The sequence below is a fragment of the Sminthopsis crassicaudata genome, chromosome 2 (genome assembly GCF_048593235.1).
Source record: "Sminthopsis crassicaudata isolate SCR6 chromosome 2, ASM4859323v1, whole genome shotgun sequence".
NCBI classification, from domain to species: domain Eukaryota; kingdom Metazoa; phylum Chordata; class Mammalia; order Dasyuromorphia; family Dasyuridae; genus Sminthopsis; species Sminthopsis crassicaudata.
Window position 1 is genome coordinate 629,277,052 of NC_133618.1, and position 20,597 is coordinate 629,297,648.

At 45.4% G+C, this 20,597-nt stretch overlaps 1 protein-coding gene across 18 annotated transcripts in view; it reads left to right on the top strand.

The window, feature by feature from the left end:
• LDB3 (LIM domain binding 3) overlaps nucleotides 1-20,597 on the top strand; it is a 123,757-nt gene that overhangs the window by 61,069 nt on the left and 42,091 nt on the right. For 7 of the 18 annotated variants that reach the window (XM_074296404.1, XM_074296409.1, XM_074296413.1 and 4 more), the window contains exons 5-8: nucleotides 4,961-4,983; nucleotides 7,216-7,419; nucleotides 14,550-14,719; nucleotides 16,730-16,766. In XM_074296404.1, the coding sequence (XP_074152505.1) occupies nucleotides 4,961-4,983; nucleotides 7,216-7,419; nucleotides 14,550-14,719; nucleotides 16,730-16,766 (434 nt within the window). Of the gene's footprint in view, nucleotides 1-4,960; nucleotides 4,984-7,215; nucleotides 7,420-10,809; nucleotides 10,825-14,549; nucleotides 14,720-16,729; nucleotides 16,767-20,597 lie in introns of all 18 variants that reach the window. The other 11 variants (XM_074296396.1, XM_074296397.1, XM_074296411.1 and 8 more) reach the window with 2 other exon arrangements.

Consider the following 20,597-nt stretch of genomic DNA (forward strand, 5'->3'; position numbering starts at 1 on the left):
CAAGTCATCTAGCTTCAATGCCTCAGTTTGCTCAGGTTCAATTGGGGGAGCTGAGCTCGATGGTTTCTAAGGTCTCTTCTGACTCTGAATCTATGATCCTGTGAGGGACAAAAGACCCATATTGTTCTAGGAGTAAACTAGAGCCTCCCTAACCAGAGGGAGGAATTGGATGATGAATTGGGGCTTTGGTTGTTTGAAAATTGACTCCTGTTTTCTCTCTGTTAAAAGACCCCCAAAGGACTAACTGCTCTCTCTTAGTTGAGCTGGGAACACCGTTAGAGTAGTCTAATCTCAGTAGGCAATCAGTCAGTCAGTAAACCAGCATCTAGTAAAAGCTTCCTATTTGCCAAGCATCGTGCTAAGTGCTAGAGATACAAAACATGAAACATAGAGTGCTTAGTTGATGCCTTAGTGTTTGGATCATTTTTAGGCCTTTCAGTTTTAGAGAGAAGCTGAAGAGAAAAGCAGGTCAAATAGTAATCATGAGAGATGAGATTTGAACTCAGAGCTTGTCTCACTGAAAGTAAGTTGTGAAGAGGGATTGCTTTGTTCTTTGTAAGCCTGAATGAGAGAAGGGAGGAGCAGCCCTTGTGTTGTAGTCCTATGGATCACTGAAACACCTTCTCTCGCTCTCTAGGGATTGGCTGGTCGGGGTACCCGAGGAAACAATATCATTTATGGCAGATTTTTTCATGGCCTTTGGTCAAAGGCGTGAGCAGCTGATTTTCTGGGTGCAGATTTGAGGGCTGAGCTGGTCTGTGGGGTTGAGTCACTCTGATATTTGAAGCTTCTGGAACATGATGGGATTCGCCACTTTGGAGGCAAAATTCTTTCTTTGGAGAAAGGAGGAGATAAATAGCAAAACCAATAATTACTAGGGAATGGTGGCAGCCTCCCTATAACTCTCTATAACACATTCACTATGGGTGTCTTGGGGAAATTAGGGATGGTAGAATGGTCAACCTACAAAGCCTCCCATCACGGGGCAGACTGTAATTTTAGGGCATAAGATCTTTGTGTGGAGGTATTATAATATTTGTAACTTCAACCCTAGGACATAGTAGATGCTTAATAACTTCTCATTTATTGATTGGTTATTGGGAAGGGGACTTATCATGAGGAAGAAAATTCTACAGGTTTAGATGGGATCATTCATCAACTAAGAAGCATTTGCTTTATTTATTTATTCACTTACTTATTATTTATCTATCTATCTATCTATTTATTTATTTGCTGAGACCATTGGGGTTAAGTGACTTGCCCAGAGTCACACAGCTGGGAAGTGTTAAGTGTCTGAGGGCAGATTTGAACTCAGATCCTCCTGACTGCAGGGCTGGTGCTCTATCCACTGCCCCAACAAGCACTTATTAGGCACCAACTGGTCAGCCACGGTGCTAGGTAATGAAGCTACAAGTAACCAACAAAAACATTTCCAACTCACAAGGAGCTTACAATGGGAAAAGCACCATCTTTGGAGTCAGAGGATCTCTCCAGTGATGTGTCTGACCTAGGTGACCAGAGGCAAGACATGTCCCCTTGTAGGCTTCAGAATTAGTAGCGACTCTCATTTCTATGGCCATGACATCTTGGGGAAGGCCAAGAAATGGGTCTTGAGGTGTTAGCTTGGACCTAGCCTTGAGCTTGAGTCTGGTGACTTGGGCTGAGGAGAGGGGGGATGAACAGTAGAGTCTCCTCTCCATTGCTCTGGAAACCTGCTTGACTGTTCCAAGGTGACCGGGCAGAGGAGGAGAGCCAGATGTGGAGGTCCAGACTCTAGCTGTGGGAAGGGGCTTTGCGCCTCCTTTGGAGACTGAAGTGCTGATCTAGTATTTCCTAGATCAGATGCTCCATGCCCAATGCATGCCTAAAATGGAAAAGGGACCGTGGCTTCTTCCTAAAATATCCCGGCTTGGGGATATTTTTGGTGTCATCCAGGGTTCAGAGGGCAGATGGAATTTTCTTGACTCAGAGTGTCTGGAGACGTGTTAGGGGATCAGTGCCAGGGAGGGGTGAGAATCATGGAGTTTGGCTCCCTGGCGAGCCACAATGTGATCTCGGCACCTGGGCCCAGGAAACTTGGGCCTTGATTAGCAGTCATGCTCCAAGCTGCCCGGATGAACAGAGAGAGCCTTATCAGGCAGAGCCGCTCCAGGAGCCCTTCCTCACACACGGGTTCAAGGCCTCAGTCAAACCTGGAAGTCACCAGAGTTTCTCATTAGAGTACCCACATTGTCACCCTTCAGTTCTCCCCCCCAACATCACCCCCACCCTTTTTAGCTCTTGCTAATTTACTTGATCCTGAAATGATGTGGCCCAAATGATGTGCCCCTCCCCTCCCCTCCCCCCCCCCCCCCCCCCCCCCCGGGAAAGTTTATACCATGAAAAAGGAGTCCAGAATGGAAAGTAATGAATAGTAAAGGATAATCAAGGGAGACAGCATTGATTTAGTGGAACAAGCCTGTTTCCCTCCTTGGCATCTCAGCTTCCTCATTTATGAAATAAGAGACAATGAGGTTTAGTAGAAAGGGCTTTGGCTCAGAGGCTCTGGGTTCAAATCTCACTTCCACTTTTGCTCCCCTGGGCCTTTCTGTCCCCTTCTGTAAAAGGCAAGAATTGAGCTCAGCAGCCCCTAGAGGCCCTTTCTGCTCCAGATCTAAGAGCCACTGGCCTTTGCTCTACCCTGGGAGGAAGTGAGCTCCCCATTGCTAATAGAGCTCAAGCTAAAACTGAGTGAGTCCTAGTGGGGAGGGCTGTAGAAGCTTCTAGAAGGGCTTGAACTAGATGACCTCGGCCTGAGGAGCTTATCCATCCCCTCCTCCCAACCCCCACCCCAACTGTGATTCTAATTTAAGTAAAGGGACATGTGGAGGAAGAAAATATTTTAGGACAATCTTTCCAGATCGTACCATGGAGGCCAAGACCTCTTCTGCCTCTATACAGGGCCAGCTCTGCTGGGACCATCTTTACTTTTTCAAAAGCCTGTCTCTCTCTGTCTCTGTCTGTCTGTCTCTCTCTCTTTGTCTCTGTCTCTGTCTCTCTCTCTCTCTGTGTCTCTCTGTCTCTCTCTCTCAGTCTCTCTGTCTCTCTGTCTGTCTCTGTCTCTTTCTCTCTCTCTCTCTCTCTGTCTCTCTGTTTCTCTGTCTCTCTTTCTCTCTCTCTCTCTCTGTCTCTCTCTCTGTCTCTCTTTCTCTCTGTCTGTCTCTCTGTCTCTGTCTCTGTCTCTGTCTCTCTGTCTCTCTCTCTGTCTCTGTCTCTCTGTCTCTCTCTCTGTCTCTCTCTCTGTCTCTCTCTCTGTCTCTGTCTCTGTCTCTGTCTCTCTCTCTCTGTCTCTGTCTCTGTCTCTCTGTCTCTCTCTGTCTATCTGTCTCTGTCTCTGTCTCTCTGTCTGTCTCTCTCTGTCTGTCTCTCTGTCTCTGTCTCTCTCTCTGTCTCTCTCTCTCTCTCTCTCTCTCTCTCTCTCTCTCTGTGTGTTTCTGTCTCTGTCTATCTTTGTCACTCTATCTCTGTTTCAGACTGTCTCTCTGTCTCTGTTTCTCTATCTCTCCATCTCTGTCTCTGTTTCATTTTTTCTTATCTGTGAGATAAAAATGTAGAACCGAGCTCTTTCAGCTGTCCATCCTATTGATGCAGAAAGATTCTTCTGGGTCCCTAGAGAGGGGATCCCCGAGTTGTATGATCACAGGGGGAGGGGAGGGAGCTCATTTACCCGAGAGAGGCCCGTCACACCTGCCATGCATCCCTGGTGTTTACTGGGGGATTTGTTACTTTGATTAAATCTTTTTTGTTTTAAACTAGCGGCCTCCAGGTGACTGACTGAAAAGTCACTTATCACCAGAACGACGGCTTTCAGTAGGTCCTGCCCCAGACAGAGCCTTGACCCTGAGATGGGGGAGGGGCGCGGCTGGGGGCCAACCACAGCGATTTGCTTAGGGGCCTAGAGGTCAGTGATGTGGCCAGAGAGGGGCTGGAGGGACCTTGCCCAGCCCTCCTCTAAGCTCAGCCTCTGTCTGGGCGGGAAAGGGATGCCGGGAGGGAGGAGGGGGGGGCTCCCTCGGGATGCAGGAGGGATGAAGCAGCCCACCATATGGTAACTTCCAGTTTTAACTCATTATTCTTGCTAACGATGCGTCAGGCTCAGCTGTTAATACCCGCTAACTGAATGTGGATGCCGTCAATACATTCTAAGTATCACATGGGGCCTTAGTGAAAAACCAAGTTATTCTTGCCCAATTGTGGTTCTGGACCTGGATTCAAATCCCACCTCTTATCAACTCTATGGCCAAGTCCTAGTCTCTTGATCTCTCTGAAACTCAGTTTCCTCACCTATAAAATGGGCTTCCTATCTGTCACGCCAGCTTTTTTTGTGTGAAAGAACACCTAATGAGAGATGTTAGCTAAATGCTGCAGAATGTGAGTGGCTATTATTATTATGGCTCTCTGGAGTCTGTAGCTCCTATGCCTTCCTCAGAGATCCTCCGGGGGAGTTCAGGTTGGGGAATGTCTCCAGGAGGACCTTCAAAAGGTATTACAGGGATGGGGATGGAGGTAGAGATGGGCTATTTGATCTCTCTAAAGAGCTATTAAAGGGACCAAACAAATAGTCCTTTCCCTTGACAGCGGAGGCCTCTGGGAGCTGCTCTAGACTTGCTTCCCCCTGCTATCCATATTCCCTCCACCCCGAATCCCATTTCTGAGATGCTGATCTTTCTTTGCTCAAAGAACTGAATGATGGGGCTTTCTCTAGGGAGAAGGGGGCAGAGATAGGTCATCACATGTCACCATGTCTCCAATTTTCCAGCAATATTCAGGAATAAAACCAGATGGCGTCGTGTCAGCCGGGGCCCAGAATCCCCTCACTGGGCTCCCATTGGGGTTCTGGATTCCGTCTCTCTCTGTCACAGGGATCTTTCCAGAATTGACTTAGACTTACTCTGTTTCTTCTGTCTCTTCTTTTTCTCAGGTTATAGCCAACTCTCCTGCCAAGTTAGTATCGAATTGAAGAGTGTGTGTGTGTGTGAGTGCATGTGCGTGCGTGAATCTGTGCACGTGAAAGCATATGTCCCTACGTCAGCGGCATTTGCATGTCTCTCTGTGACAGAATTGTACAAAAATGTCTACATGTGTGAGCAAAAAGCATTAGATAGAATTGTGTTTGTGCAACTCTGTGTGTACCACACACACAATAAGGGACCCAAATAGATACAAACACATGTATACGTGTGCTCACGTGGAAATATGCATGTCCTTGCACGCATGTGCTAGACACATGTGTGTATTCTTGATCATCTGTTATAGACGTGGTCACATAATGTGTACATATATTTCTGATAGCTCCCCTAGACATAGAAAAACTACAAATAGACATGTCCTCGCTCTCACATGTTACATGGACATAGGATTTACATTCAAAGCATTCACAGGCTCTCATTCTTACACATATACACATATATTTGTACATATGTAGTTTTATATAAATACATACACATATGCATTTTTATATACGAACAAATGTATTTGAAATCATATGTATATACACACATATTCCCATCCACTCTCCTGTATGCACAAATACAAATACACATGTGAGTATGTTTCTCTGTGTGATAGAAAAAGCCCGAGTTACCGTGTTCTGTGTGGAGCTCGAGGGTGGCTCGCATGGGATTGTGTTTCCAGCTGTGTTTCTGCCATGCTTGGCTGGCTTTGGGAGTGGGCTGCTGGCCATACAATTGGCCAGATCATCAGCTGTCTCTGTTGGGTCCCTATTCTCTCTCCCCCTGCCCAGGGGTTCCATCTTCCCTTAGCCCCTCACCCAAATTTCTTCTTCTTAGAGTCAGGTCATCTTTTTTCTGACTCCTTCCTTCTAGAAATCCCGTCCCTTCCCGGGATTCTTGGCCAAGTTATGTTGCATGGATCCGCATGTCTCCCTCCCACAAAATTGGCTATCCCTAGGCACGTGGCCTCCGAATATCAAGGTCTGGGCTTCTTGGGGAGAAGCTCCAGGTACAAGCTCCGTCCTTCAGGAGCTCATCCCTAACTCACAAATCGGGAAGCCACACTGGGTCTTCTAGGGATCTGGACTTGGGGACAGTGGGGCTGGACTCAGCTGCTTGCTGTCTGCTACATGGATAGAAATTTTGTTCTGATCTGCGCAGAGGGTCCCTGCCAGAGGAACATGAGGGATCCCCAGAAAGAGCCAGGAGAAACACAACCCCCTGAACTATTACCCCTTCAGGAAACTTCCAGATGGCAGAGACCAATGAGGGATTGAAGATCGGGGCCCTCCCTCTGAGGAGAGTGAAGCCCCCATTTCTCCAATGCAGGACATGGCAGGGATGCTCTTTGCTTCTGGGCCTTAGATGGCATGGATTGGACGAGTCTGTCTGCTCTTGTCTGTCTGTCTGTCTGTGTCCACGAGAGTGGTTCTTGTTTTCTTCCTTCTCCTGCCCCATCCCTGATGTCAAGTCTGTGCAGAGTGAGATATCTGACAGAACCTAATGGGCACAGGAGCCCATATGGGCACCCACAGCTCCTCTGGGCCTATCCTATGAGGCTGTCCAGTTTTTGTTTTTGTTTTTTCGTTTTGTTTTGTTTTTGATGAGCCCCCAAGTAGGAGTGGCAAGTATCTGAGGCTGAATTTGAATTCAGATCCTCCTGACTCCAGGGCTAGTGCTCTATCCACTGTGCCATCCTGTCTGGGTACATTCTAGGACCATGAGGAAGGCCTTTTTGAGCTGGTGGATAAGGTTTTCTTACAGTGGAATCAAGTTAAAAAGGTCTGTAGCAGCCAAGACAGTCAATTTTTTTCCCTTAAAGAAATCCAATGGCAAGATAGAGCCAATTTGCAAGCATTTATTAAATGCCTACTGAATACCAGGCACTGTGGCAAGAGCCAGACATACATTCTGTTAAGATGCCTGGAACCTTCCAGCAGTCATTTCTCCATTCCCTCCTCCCTTTGCCTGATCCCCTTCCTTGATCAAGCCCAGTAGGCTGACCCATTACCACTTAGTCCCGGTGCCTTTTCTCTGTAAGATATCTCCCATCAGCTGGCTCATCTCCCTTTCTTTGATTTTCTATCTAATGCCAGACCCTCTGTCCTTCCTTGTTTCCTTATTTCCTCCTCCATCCCTTCTTTGCCTCCTGTTCTCGGCCTACCTCTCACCCCCTTCGTCCCTCCCTACCCCTATGTTTCCTCCTCCCTTCTCCTACCCCCAGTGCGGAGTACCAGGAACGCTTCAATCCCAATGCCCTGAAGGACTCTGCCCTGTCAACCCACAAGCCCATCGAGGTGAAGGGGCTTGGGGGCAAGGCCACCATCATCCATGCCCAGTACAACACGCCCATCAGCATGTACTCCCAGGATGCCATCATGGATGCCATCGCTGGCCAGGCCCAAGCTCAGGGCAGCGAGTTCAGCGGGTAAGACCTGATCCCCATCGTGCCTGTGCCTGGCAGGGGGCACCTGTTCCCTCTCCTAGTCCAAGGTTCTCTTTGGTCTGGAACGGGTCTCAGAAGACTGTGGGCCTGAAGGGCATTGGAGGATCATAGCCTCAGACCTGGGAGGTCCTCAGAGGTCATGTACCATTTTACAGATGAGGAAAATGAAGTCCAGGAAGGTTGAGTCACATGAGCAAAGTCACACCTACTTGTAATAAAGACAGGGAAGCTATAGAAATCTCCTCAGAGAACATCCCTGGCAAAGGGACACAGGAAGGAACACAAATGAGTTGTCACAATGTGCTTAAAAGTATAGGACAACTGCATTAAAGGGATCTGACCAGGTGCCCAGTTGCAAATACCACTTACCCAAATGCCACTTGACCACAAACAACATCTTCTTCATCACTAACATGGTTCACAAGATTATCTTCTGACAGATGGTGCCTTCAGCTGCTTCCCTATCCACCTGTCTACGATTGGTTAACCAAGCACTATTTGGTCAGGGTGAGCTTCTAGATGGAAATCCCAACAAGAACAATTCTATGTCTCAGAATTACCCGGTAATGTTTGCTCTCCTTCTTTGTCTTCAATTTTAGAATTCTAACTGAAATCCCTCTTTAGTATCCTAGGGCTTTGATAGGCTGGGGGCTGAGAATTTCTTAGTTTCTTCATATGACCTATCTCTGCCCACCCCAGGTCCAAGTAGAACAAATCTGCCTTTCCCCAGATGTCTTGATAGTAAGTGCCAGCAGACAGAAGAGAAAAGAAAATGAGAAAAAGTGGAGAAAATGAAAAGGAAGTGCTTCTGGGAATCCCTTGGGGTCATCGAGCTGTCTTGTCCTTCATGATTTTTCATAGTCCTGGGATCTTTTCTAGACAGGCTGTTGAAAAATTCCAGGAGGACTAGAGAAACCATTTGGTCTCCTGCTAACAGGGGAAAGGAATATATTTCAGGCATCTCTAGGGTAGCCTCCATTCCAAACTCCTAAGAGGCAAGACTAGCTGTTAGGATGTTGATTCCAAATATCCTCTTGAAGCTCTGAATGCTTTTCTAGAGAAAGATAAATTTTACTTGATTTTTAATTCAGAGGAGGGAAAGAGAACAAACTTCTGGGACCAGAGCCAGCCCATTTCAGAGACTTTTTTGAGAATTCTTCATTTTCTGGGGTATTTTGGTGATATCTAAGCACAATTTTCTCCCTTTTTAACTATCTCTTATTTATTCTGATTTTTTCACACTTGAGATGGAAAATGTACTGCTCCATTTCTCTCTCTCTTCAAGCTAAGATCAAGAATAGGAAGGCAGCTCTGAAAATAGAATACGGGTCAGGGGTTTTCCACTGAGATCAGAGCTGTGAAAGGATTCCTTATTTGTGCATTGCCCCAAGTGACAATGAAAACTATCTGTTTTGAAGAGCAGGCTATACAATTGTAAGCTGGTGCATGATAAAGAAGGAAAAATTAAAGACCAGGATAATTCCAAAAGCCTCTCTTGCTGCCTTGCCTCCATCTTCAAGGGATCCCGAGAAGGGACTCCCTATATTCTTGGATTCATCCCAAAGGTGATTAGTGTGTAAATTTTCAAAATTTGACCATTATTGCCCATTTGGGGGCAGGGAAATTATGTCTCTGTTCCATACTGGGTAGCAATCTATACAATCCCTACAAATAGAATTTTTAAATGTTTATTCTAGATCTTTTAACTATTAAAAAACCATGTGGAGGAGGGGACTAAAAAGTATTTTCTCACTTCTTTTACCATTCCTCACCATTATCCAGGATATTTTATGTGTTACCAGCCCTTATATTATGGTGTGTGTGTGAGAGAGAAGAAATTGGCCTGGACATATCTGAGGGATGGAAAGCAGAAGAAATATCTAGTAGTTTTGTACAGGGTAACTTTAAGCTTAAGCCAAACTTAGGGAATTATCCAATCCAATCACCAACTTATTTTATAGCTTGGGAAACTGAGGCAGAGAGAGATTACCCAAGGCGATACAGATGGCAAGTACCGGGGCTAAGGCCCAGGACTGAAACATTGGTCTCTAATTGGTCTAATTCTCCCCCTTTCCATTGTACTTTGTACAAGGTGTGCCTGTAGTGTTCGGGCTAGCTTTCTGGAGGACCTCGGGACCAGCCTTGATCTGAGTACAGGAGGCAGGACAGCCACCATGAGGCTGGTCAAAGATAGAATGTCTCTCTTCTAGTCCTTAGCCCTTATATACTTTATTGTAATTACACCGTTACATCATACTGATTATGTGTGAAGTTAGAGAACCATTTCATCACCATACTAAGTACTAAGCATATATATATGTGAACTAGAGAGCCATTGTCTCATCAGTTCCACTGAGTTACCACCTTGTTTCAGTATACTTCTCAGAGTTCTGGCCTTCTGTTTGACCCACCTTTCTCAGAGGTCTCCAAAGCCATAGAACCACAGAAAGATGGTGGAAGTCTTAGTCAAGATAAGTCAATAAGCATTTATTGTCTACCATATGGACTAGGGAAGTGGAGGGAAGAAAAATGCCTTGTACCTCCCTGTAAACATAATTCTTCTAAAGCTGTCATGTGAGAGACAGACATTCATAGCAGGCTGTGCAGGTTTACCAGATTTCCATCCATTACCTTATTCCATCTTATGATACTGGCCCATTTTACAGATGAGGAACCTGAGGCTGAGAGGTAAAGCAATGTAACCACAGCAACTTATACTTGCAGGTACCTTAAAGTTTGCAAAGCATTTCCCTCACAACTCTGCAAGGTTGTGTGAGAATGACAACTATCGTCATTCTTATTTACAAATGAGGAGCTTAATCCATAACAAAAACAAAATCACCTTTTTATGATGCTTTAAATATTTTTCATATACAGTCCTACAAGGTAGATAGTTCAGACATCTTCATTACCCCATTTTACAGATCTGAAACTGAGACTTTGAGAGAATGTTGCTTTCCTAGGTAACGCGGACAATAAGTATCTTGGGGGGGATTTGAACTCAGGGGTCCTGTTTTTTTCTGTAACACTATGCTACCTTTTGCAAAACATATTAAAACATAAAACACACTGTTGGTAAGTGTCAGAATGCAGTACTTGGATCCGGTTCCCTTGACATCTAAACCACGATGCTGCCTCCAGTGTACTGAGCCTACTTGCGCTTATTTCGATTAGCTGGTGTTGATTAACTTGTTTTTTTTTTTTTCCTCATTGATGTTTCTTTTCTTTTTTTTTCTCTCCTTTCTTTATTCAATTCTTCCTCTTGTAACTCATTTCTGGTACTAACTTTGCCCCACTGTGTGCTCTACACCCCCTCTGTTTATCGATGGAAACCACTCACTCAATGCTGGGTTTTCATCTCCCACCTGGCAGAGAATCACCACTTGTGTAAGTAGATGCATCTCTCCCCCTCCCTGAGTCCGTCTATTTGTCTGCCTGCCTTCCTGCCTGCTCCTTTGGGGTGATTGGGTAACGGGGTGTGGATTTGATCTGGTGTGTTCCATGACAAGTACAGAGGGCAGCAGCTTTGTGCCCAGAGTTGTCACCCCGTCGCCTGCTCCCTGACTCATAGCTTCCGGAAATGGGAACCGCGTCCGGTCATCCGGGAGCTGGGTGGCCTTCAGCCTGCAGGCCTTATCTACAGGATTGTGTGAAAATCTGCCCCCAGAGACTCTGTAGAATCCAAGGTCAAAGTCTGGGTTCCTTGAGAGGTCCGTCCCTTAACAGACTTGAGCTTCCTCTGGTAGAGGGGGTTCAGATCCTTATTCTGACATAATTTTGTGCAGTTTCTTGGAGTGTTGGTGTCTTTGGATGGAAGGCAGGATGCTTAGAGACCTTGTCTAAAGTATCATCACGGGAAAGGGCCCTGGAAGGGACCATCTGCTGGCCTAGGATTAATGTCTGGAAGAGACTGTAGCCATCATCTAATACAATCTTACAGCCCCAATCACACGTTCTTTGATTCAGTTTAACATTTATGAAGCACCTACTGTGTGTAGAAGCTTGCAGTCTACTAAGGGAATACACTACATAGCCAAAATCCATCTTAATCCTTGGCAAACATCTGATGGAGCAAAAAGTCCTTTATCAGTTGGGATGAGTGAAAGCCTAAGGGCAGACAGACTCCCTGGAGAAGGCAATAATAGTTGAGCTCTATTTCAAAAGATGGGTAGGAAATCAGTCAAGAGAAGGTGGAGGGAAAGAGGCAGAGATTCCAAGAAGAATTTCCTGGCCCCTGCTTAGCATAAGAAAACACTTGCAATACAAAGGCCCCCGATGTTTCCTTTGCCATCAGAATGGATATTCTTGTTCTGTGGCTTGGAAACCATTTATTGAGATGTGTCTGAAAGCTTAGTGAGAGGCCTCTGAGCATTGAGGATGGAGCTGAATTGACTTGCGATGAATTGAACTGGGCCCTGTCTTAATTGAACCAAAGGCAAGCATGGGGTGCCTCGCCGAGCTCAATGGCTGACTGTCCAAATTATTTTCCTGAACTGCGATATTTCAATACGTCTTTAAGAATCTCGGTGTTGGACATTTCCCAATATTTCTCTTCTCCAAACCTGCTCTCTTCCAATATGACAAATCTCCTCTGACTCCCTGGCATGGGCCTAATCCTTCCAGCACAAATGATCCAGATTAGCATTGATTTAGCAGAAAATTTCAGTTTCCCTGCTTTTCTCAGCTGGAGACTCAGTTAATGCCTTTGATCCCAGTGAAAACATTCCAGGGACTTCAGGGGTCTTTTGAGGCTTTGAATGCAGGGAGGACTCATTCTTCATGCCCTCCAATTCTCAGAATTCCATTATTTAACCTTTAAGCAAAAAGCTCCCCTGTAAAAAACCTAACAGGTAAAAATGAAATCATGAAAGAAAAGAGAAAACTAAAGAGACTAGTGGGATAAAGATTAGGATGTACTATTTCTAAATGATATTGAAAAGGAATTGAAAGACAAAACTTTAGGAACAGTCCCACACCTGCCCTGCTGTGTGGTACTTGAGGGCAGTCCGGACTATCTTGCCATCAGTCTAGACCTCAAGGACCTCAAGATCTTCCCTCACAGCAAACAGAATCCATTTTTCGTTCTTCTTTATTTGGCTTCCACTTGGCCCCAAACATAACAAGGGTCATTTTGCTCTGGCCACACTCAGGGCCAGCAGGAACATGAAGCCTGTTCAGATGCCTGCAGAAACTCAGAAGAAAATCCAGGACAAGGCAATGTCAATTGTCTTAATGTCAATCAGACATTAGAGTGTGTACAACTAGGGCCAGCCCCTGAACACCCAAGTCTCATGGGCAACTGATGATGAGGAAGGTGCCCTGCAAGGTTTGGCTACTTCCTGCTCCTCTAACAGAGTGAACAAACCTACTCATACTTTGATGGTTCCTACTAGGAGTCTTGGAGACTTCCAGAGGCATGCTGCCTTTACTAGAGCCTCATCCTAGCTCTTAGTTAGAGTAGGAATTGACAGTGTTGTCACTTTTCTCTTTTTTCAGTGTGGTAGATATTCACTCTCTGGTCCAGTCCCCTCAATGCCCATTGGTGCTGTTCTTGTCCACACTCAGTCAAGTAGGGCCAGATGTTCAAGATGAGTCATACCATCTAGGGGATGACAGGGAGCCAAATCTAGAATCTTTGGCTTGAATACAGACTGGCAATATCAGCAGTCGACTGAGCAAAGGCAATCCACCAGTGTAGAGTTGCTTCTAAGCTTCTACCCAGTTCCTGACATTTGGGGAATTTCTAAAACACCCTCCGTCTGGGGCAGCTAGGTGGCGCAGTGGATAGAGCACCAGCCCTGAATTCAGGAGGACCAGAGTTCAAATCTGGTCTCAGACACTTAACACTTCCTAGCTGTGTGACCCTGGGCAAGTCACTTAACCCCAGCCTCAGAAAAATAAATAAATAAATAAAAAATAAAACACCCTCAGTCCAAGAAGTCAATACACTGGCCAGACTCAAACAGGCCCCAACTCAACCTAACGGATGTGTCTCCAAGCCTGTAGTACCAACTGCCTAAGAGGGACAGAGTATGTGAATCTTGACAATCATAGATTCAGAAAGAAACCTTAGAAACCATTTCATCAATCCCCCTCATTATACAGTTAGAGAAACTGAGACTCAAAGAAGTGAAAAAATTCACCCCTAGTCACACAGATTGTAAATGTCAGAGGCAGGATTTGAATCCATGTCCCTCCATTCTGAAGCTAGTATTTTCACTGTATTGCTTTTTCAGCCCTGAATTAGAAGCTTCCTTCAAAGGGCAGATTCCTGAGCTCCTAGCAAATAGAAAGAGGAGAACCCATTTCTTTTGTATGATTCTTGCTCTCTTCACGCCCTATATTTTTCTAGCCTGGATCTTGGAGTGTAGGGTCATTAGCATGAGATAGGGCCACTTAAGTCACTTTTAGGAAAGTCATTAAAAACTTGCCTTGCCCTTGAAAGGGAACGGTGGTCTCCTTGCCACTGATGGACATTCATCTCCTTTGATCAGTGCTTAATGCCACTGGGTAAAGGGAGGAGGGAGACAGAGGCTTAGTTTGGCTGCCCGGGTGCTCCCCAGTGGGGCTTGTTCTGATAAAGTAAGATGCAATATCAAAGCTTCCAAGGAGATTTCAGAAGGAGGCAGGGCTAACTGATGTGAAGAATAGCTTTCCTTCCTCTCCAGTGCCATTGCTCCCAGGACTGAGCTGAGCAACATCCCAGAATTCCCATTGTCTCCTCTGCACCCGGTGACTGTTTAACTTTCCAGGCTGGACTGATCAGATCCCACATGGTGTTGGATCTTATAGACTTAGAACATTTTATTTTAGTCTTCTGCAATGAATGAATGAATGGAAAAAAAATTCTACAGGGTGAGCAGGACTGAGCGCCAATGACCCAGACAGCCCTCCAGCATGCTGTCTTCTCCCTACCTCTCAATCACTTTGTACAACTTCTTCACAAAAAATCCATTTTTCCCTCGGGTGCACTGGGGGGTGGGGTGGAATTTTTCTTCCTTTTCTTAAAAAAAAAAAAAGTGATGGGGGTGACCAGGGTCATGTGCTGGACACAGCACCAAGTGCTCCCTGTGGCCCCCGACCTTTTCCAACACCCTCTTTCTGCATTGCAGTAACATCCCCGTTAAAGATCTCGCAGTAGACAGTGCTTCCCCCGTGTATCAGGCTGTGATTAAAAACCAGAACAAGCCTGAAGATGAAATGGATGAGTGGACCCGCCGCTCCTCCAATCTGCAGTCGCGCTCCTTCCGAATCCTGGCGCAGATGACTGGCACGGAATACAGTAAGTAGCTCCCGTCCAAGATGAAGAACTAGATGTACCTATCTTAGAGGTCAGCTAGGCCGGGGCCTTCAGTTCCCAGGAAATGTCACTGAGTCCCAGACCCGTTTACGAACTTGCTGAGGATCACACAGGGAATAAGTAACAAAAGTGGTCTTGGAAGCTACATCTGCTATTTTGAGGTCCCTCACTCTTTCCACTACACACAGATGAGGTGGGAGCTTGGAGTCTGGCCCTGAAAGGCCTTGTTGCCAAGCTGAGGGGCCTAGCCAACCATTCTCCCCACTCAGATTGCAGGCTTGCAAATAGTGACCAGCCCAGGCCTGTAGTTCCTCCTAGAGGGTGGTTAGGGAGGTTGGATAAAGAAAGTGGACAATCTTCTGGGCTCTTTACGGCCTCAGCACTGTGACAAAGCAAGAAGGGACTTGTTCCCAGGCCCGTTGCTTCTAAGGAAAATCCCTACTTAGTCATGGATTCCCTTCATTCGACACAGATCAATCAAGTTTACGGCTTATCATTTCTTCATTTACACCCAAGGGCATGACCAACTGTACTGACATCAGGCACAGTTCTATTGCCTCCTCCCTGTTGGCTTTTCTTTGTTCTCAAACAGAACCATGACCTCAGGGAGATGCTGCCATGGCACGAAAGCAAATTGGATTGAAGGGAGGGAGGGCTGTGCAAGGTCACCGGCCCCATTTTCCCTCCAGAGCTATCTGGGTCCAGTGGCTAGATATGGATCAGCTTGGCTGGAGAAGGTCCTGGGCCTTTTTAACCTGAGCTCTCAGTTTAACTGAGGCTGCCTCCCAGTTGAGTGACATCCCTAATTCCACCACCAGAGACTCTGGTGTTCTTTAATTAGTCATTTCTCCCCTCCAACCAATATATTGTGTTTTTAGCACCCTCAATGCTCAGTTCTGAGGTGTATTAACCCATTTTACCTATATAAAATGTTCTAGAATAAAATGAGATAATATTTGGTAGACTATCCTAGATCAAATGCGATCATATTTATAAAGGACTTATCCCAGTGCCAGTTGTATTGTAGGCACTTAATAAATGTTTATTCTCTTCCACGTCCCCCATTGGTAGTGTTTGAAGGGATCTTAGAGATCACCTAATCCACTCTTTTCATTTCATTTTATTTTTTAAAGCTTCTTCTTTTCAAAACATTATGCTTAGATAGTTTTCAATATTCACCCTTGCAAAATCTTGTGTTCCAATTTTTTTTTCTCCTTCTCTTGCCCCTACCCACTCCTCTAGCTGGCAAGTAATCCAATATATATTAAACATGTGCAATTCTTCTATCTATATATTTCCACAATTATTATGCAACATGAGAAGCATCAGATCAAAAAAGAAAATAAAACGAGAAAGAAAACAAAATTCAAGCAAACAACCACAACAAAAGTGAAGACACTATGTTGCGATCCACACTCAGTCCCCATAGTCCTTTCTCTGCAGCCCTCTCATTTTATACATAGATAGAGTGCTGGACTTGGAATCAGGAAGAACCTAAATTCAAACCCTACTTCTAGCATTTATTTGTTGTGTGATCCCGGCAAGTGCCTCAGTTTCCTTATCTATAAATTCAGGATAATAATGGTATCTACCTTATAGGTTATTATAAGGATCAAGTGAGATAATAACTATAAAGTATATTGTAAACCTTAAAAGGCTATGTAAATGCTATCCATTGTTATCAGAGGAAATTGAGTTCTACTGGGAGATTTGCTGGCACAGCCAGGTAGCAGCCAAGCATAGATGACCACCTAGACTTTGTACATCCCCCATGCTGATTTGGCCCACCTTGGCCAGTTGTTGGCTGGTTGGAGGTGGTTTAAAAAGCAACAAGGCTTCTTTAACCTACCTCCCCCGAGCAGTGTCTGTCCGGGTCAGGCGGAGCCATGTAGAACTCATCTGGGTTCAAAAATCAGGGTTTTTAACTTTATAAAGTCAGGCCAACTTTGATCCTCGTGCATGCCTTTCTAACAGTGCTTTTCCCTCTTGTAGTGCAAGACCCTGATGAAGAGGCCCTGAGGAGATCAAGGTAAGCGCCTGGAAATAGGCTCTGTGACCTTCTCATTCCTCTACTCACCTCCTAATGCTCCTCCACAGCCACTCCTTTAAAACCAGCTCACACGGAAGAGACCTTTCTAACTCCTTTACTTCCAAACTAAAATGCTTTCTATCTCTCCCATCTCCCCCTCCCTTCCCATACACACTACACACACACACACACACACACACACACACCATCTCTCAGATCACAGGGCTTTTCCACCTACTTTCTCGACCAGCAGAGCCTTGACAATATTCCTTGTGGCAAAAAAATCAGACCAGACAATTCTGAACCTAGTTGATTTCCACAAAAGTGGTGTCCAGGTGTGAGAGTATAATTCTACTTCTCGCTCAAGGTCTCTGAGAGCCATTCAGCTCCCATTGGTGGCTATTAAAGCAATCAGGTCTCTTTTAAGAGGGAGTCCCATGGGTGAGCAGGGCAGCTCTGGAGACTCTGGGCATTGTAGGATGTCTCCCCCAAACTCAGGGTTAGCTCTTGTCTCATTGGGAGCCAGATATCTAGCCCTGTGCTAGAACAGCTCAAAAAGAGGATATTTCCGTCACTGATCCAATTCATCTTGCAGTGGCCAGTGGTACAACCTTGGCCATAGCTCTGATGATGGAGGTCAGCATGGAAGACAAGAGAATCCTACATCCTCTCTACATCTCCCCCATTTCTAGCAGAAATTGTTCCTTCTTGAGGATCCAAAAGAGAGGCTTGAGGATCAAAGATTTCGAGTTGGGAAGGACCTTTGAAAGGCATTTAATCTAGTCTAGTCTTCATTTTACAAGTTAGGAAAGCTGAGACCAATGAAGATGACATGACTCACTCAAAGGTGGAATTACCTTCATTTAAGTGATTAGATTTTTTTTTTTTAAATCCCCATTGCTTTGACAAGTCGTTTCTCTTTTTGGATCCTCAGTTTTATATTCTGTGAAATGGGAGGATAGGGATTAGAGCTGGCCATGGAGGTCCTTCCCAGTTCAGGATCTAGGATCCTATGCCCTTCTGTGTTGGGCTCTTGAGTAGTTGGCTTACACTGGTAAATCACTTACGGGAGATTTCTTTGAACCTGGGTTTTCACAATCCTTACTTTAGGATGGAAACTTTGTAGCAGGGATGTGTTCTCTCCTTGAATATTGCCCAACCCTCCCCATACTCACTGTGCCATCCAGTCAAAAAACCCCAGTAACGATGGAGTCTGTGACTCAGAGGCAACTCATGTGCTCTTGAATAGAAAGAGAGCCATACTCTCCATTAGTGCCTAGGACCTGGCTGGTCAACCAGTGGTGTCAAACCTATACAAAAATGGTGGCTACAGAACCCTGCACTGCAGGTCAAACTTAGAAAAATCACACCGGCTTCCATATTTCTTTTATTAATATATCAGAACATTAGAATCAGATAGGAACTACATTTTAATTTGGGCCACACTCAGAAGCATTGTGAGCCCCATGAGGCCTGTGTGTGTGTGTTCTGCTTTATTCTGTATCTGCTTCTGGAACATAGAAAGACCTAGACCCTCCTTGGACTCTGAAAAGTCATTGCATCCTCCAAACATTCCCTGTTGGCTGGTTTAGGAGGAGTGAGACATTTGGGTCAGATTATATCACCAGCACAGGGCCTCCTGAGGTCCCCCAGGCTCCATGTATTACATGAGACCGACCATTCCAAGTGATGGAGAGAATGCTCTCAGTCTGGAGCTGTGGTTTGAATCTTGCCTCTGCTATTTACCCCCTTTCGGGTTAAGGGCTCTCTGAATCTCAGTTTCCTCAATTGTAAAATGCAGGGGTTGGACTAGAAGGCCTCTGAGATCTATGCTCCTCTGACCTGGATTTGAATCCTGGCTCTGCTCCTTGACATTAGTGTGATCTTGGATAAATAATTTAACATCTTACTTACCTGATTTCATTCCTTAATTTCCAAAATTAGGCTGTATTTCAAGGTACCTCAAGCACTAAGCTATCCTAGCTAGATGAGCTTGAAGGTGTCTTTTAGCACTAAATTCTGTGGTACTCCAAGAAGAAACACCTCTTTTTGCTGGGGCATACCATAATGGGTCTTTTATCCCCAATGACATGTTTATAGAAGCAATTTAGATTGTTATGTGCTCCTTAAGGGGGCCATGTACACTCTTCTATTTCAATCTTCTTCCATCCTCACTCCTGCCTTTTTCTGTTGGAAAGCCAGTAAGTTGTAGAGGAAAGCTTGTGGGCGTAGTGATGTGGCCTTGGGCAAGATCTGGACCTTTGTCTTCTCATTTTTAAAATGGGAAAGTCAGTAAAAATGATCTCCATGGCCCCTACCAGATCCAAAATTCCAGATGGGTCATCTTGCTGTTTTTTTTTTTTCCTTCCTTCACGCACTCCCTTTTTTTCCTCTTTTAATTCTCACAAATTTTGGTCCTATGAATCAAACCCTACTTAATTCTTTCCTAACGTTCTTTAGCATGTGCCTTTCCTGATGCTTAGAGAGATCTGGAGGAGGCAGCAGACCTGGCTAGCTGTGCTAGGCTGTTATGGGCACCCTAGGTGTGTTGGAGATGGGGGGGGGAAGAGAATGGTAGCTGCCCGATGATGTTATCTTTCTCTCTAAGGAGAGGGCGGCGGGCCAAACGTTCTCCAGCAGCAGCAGAGCTCAGTTTCAGGGACTCTGAGGAGTCTATCTGAGTCAAAACCTTTTATTAGGACATTTCCCAGGCAGGCAGATTTTTGTCCTGATTATTTAACCAGGAGGAGAAATCGAAGTGGTAACTTTAGACCCATTGCCCAGGTCTCCATTTTTTGGTGACCACAGGAATCTTGAGATCTGCCCAATCCTGTCAGGGTAAGACTAAAAATTCAGCAATTCTGCCTTACCCAAGTTGAACCCTAGAGAGGCTAAGATAAGACTATGCTGAGTACAAGCTTCCAGACCCCTCCAAACACGGCGAGGTAAATAAGCTTGGATGGCATGTGTCTTGCTCTCCCTCCCATCTTCCTCATTCCCATTCCCAATGCCAAAATCCTCGAGTTAAACATGGGACTCAGGTTTGCCATGAAATGGGTCTGGGATGACCACGGGAGACCCAATGCAGACAAGTTCTCAATGAATGACTTTCCAAGGTCTTCAAGGCAGGATGAGATGTTCCAGGCATCCTCCTAGGGGAGGGGGGAGAAGGAGGGTCACCATTCATCCCAAAGATTAGCCATCTCATTGGCTCCTGGTTATATAGCAGTCTCTCCTTGCCTAGGCAAAAGAAACTCAGGGCCTTTCAAGATCTCCAAACTGGGAACCCATGTGGCTTTTGAAACCAATTTAAATAAATTGCCCCTCATCCTAGTTGTATGGTAGGGGAGTGGTGGACATATAAGTTCCCTAACCCCTCTCTTTCTCCCTCCTCTCTCTCTCTCTCTCTCTCTCTCTCTCTCTCTCTCTCTCTCTCTCTCTCTCTCTCTCTCTCTCTCTCTCTCTCTCTCTCTCTCTCTCTCTCTCTCTCTCTCTCTCTTTCTCTCTCTCTTTTTCTCTTTCTCTCTCTCTTTCTCTCTCTCTTCCTCCTCTCACCTTCTCTCTCTCTCTCTTTCTCTCTCTCTTTCTCTTTCTCTCTCTCTTTTTCTCTTTCTCTCTTTCTCTCTCTCTCTTTCTCTTTCTCTCTCTCTTTTTCTCTTTCTCTCTTTCTCTCTCTCTCTTTCTCTTTCTCTCTCTCTTTCTCTCTCTTTCTCTCTCTCTCTTTTTCTCTTTCTCTCTCTCTCTCTCTCTCTCTCTCTCTCTCTCTCTCATTTATTTCATTTCTCTGTTTTTGTCTTTCTCTCTTCCTCCTCTCACCTTCCCTCTTCCTCT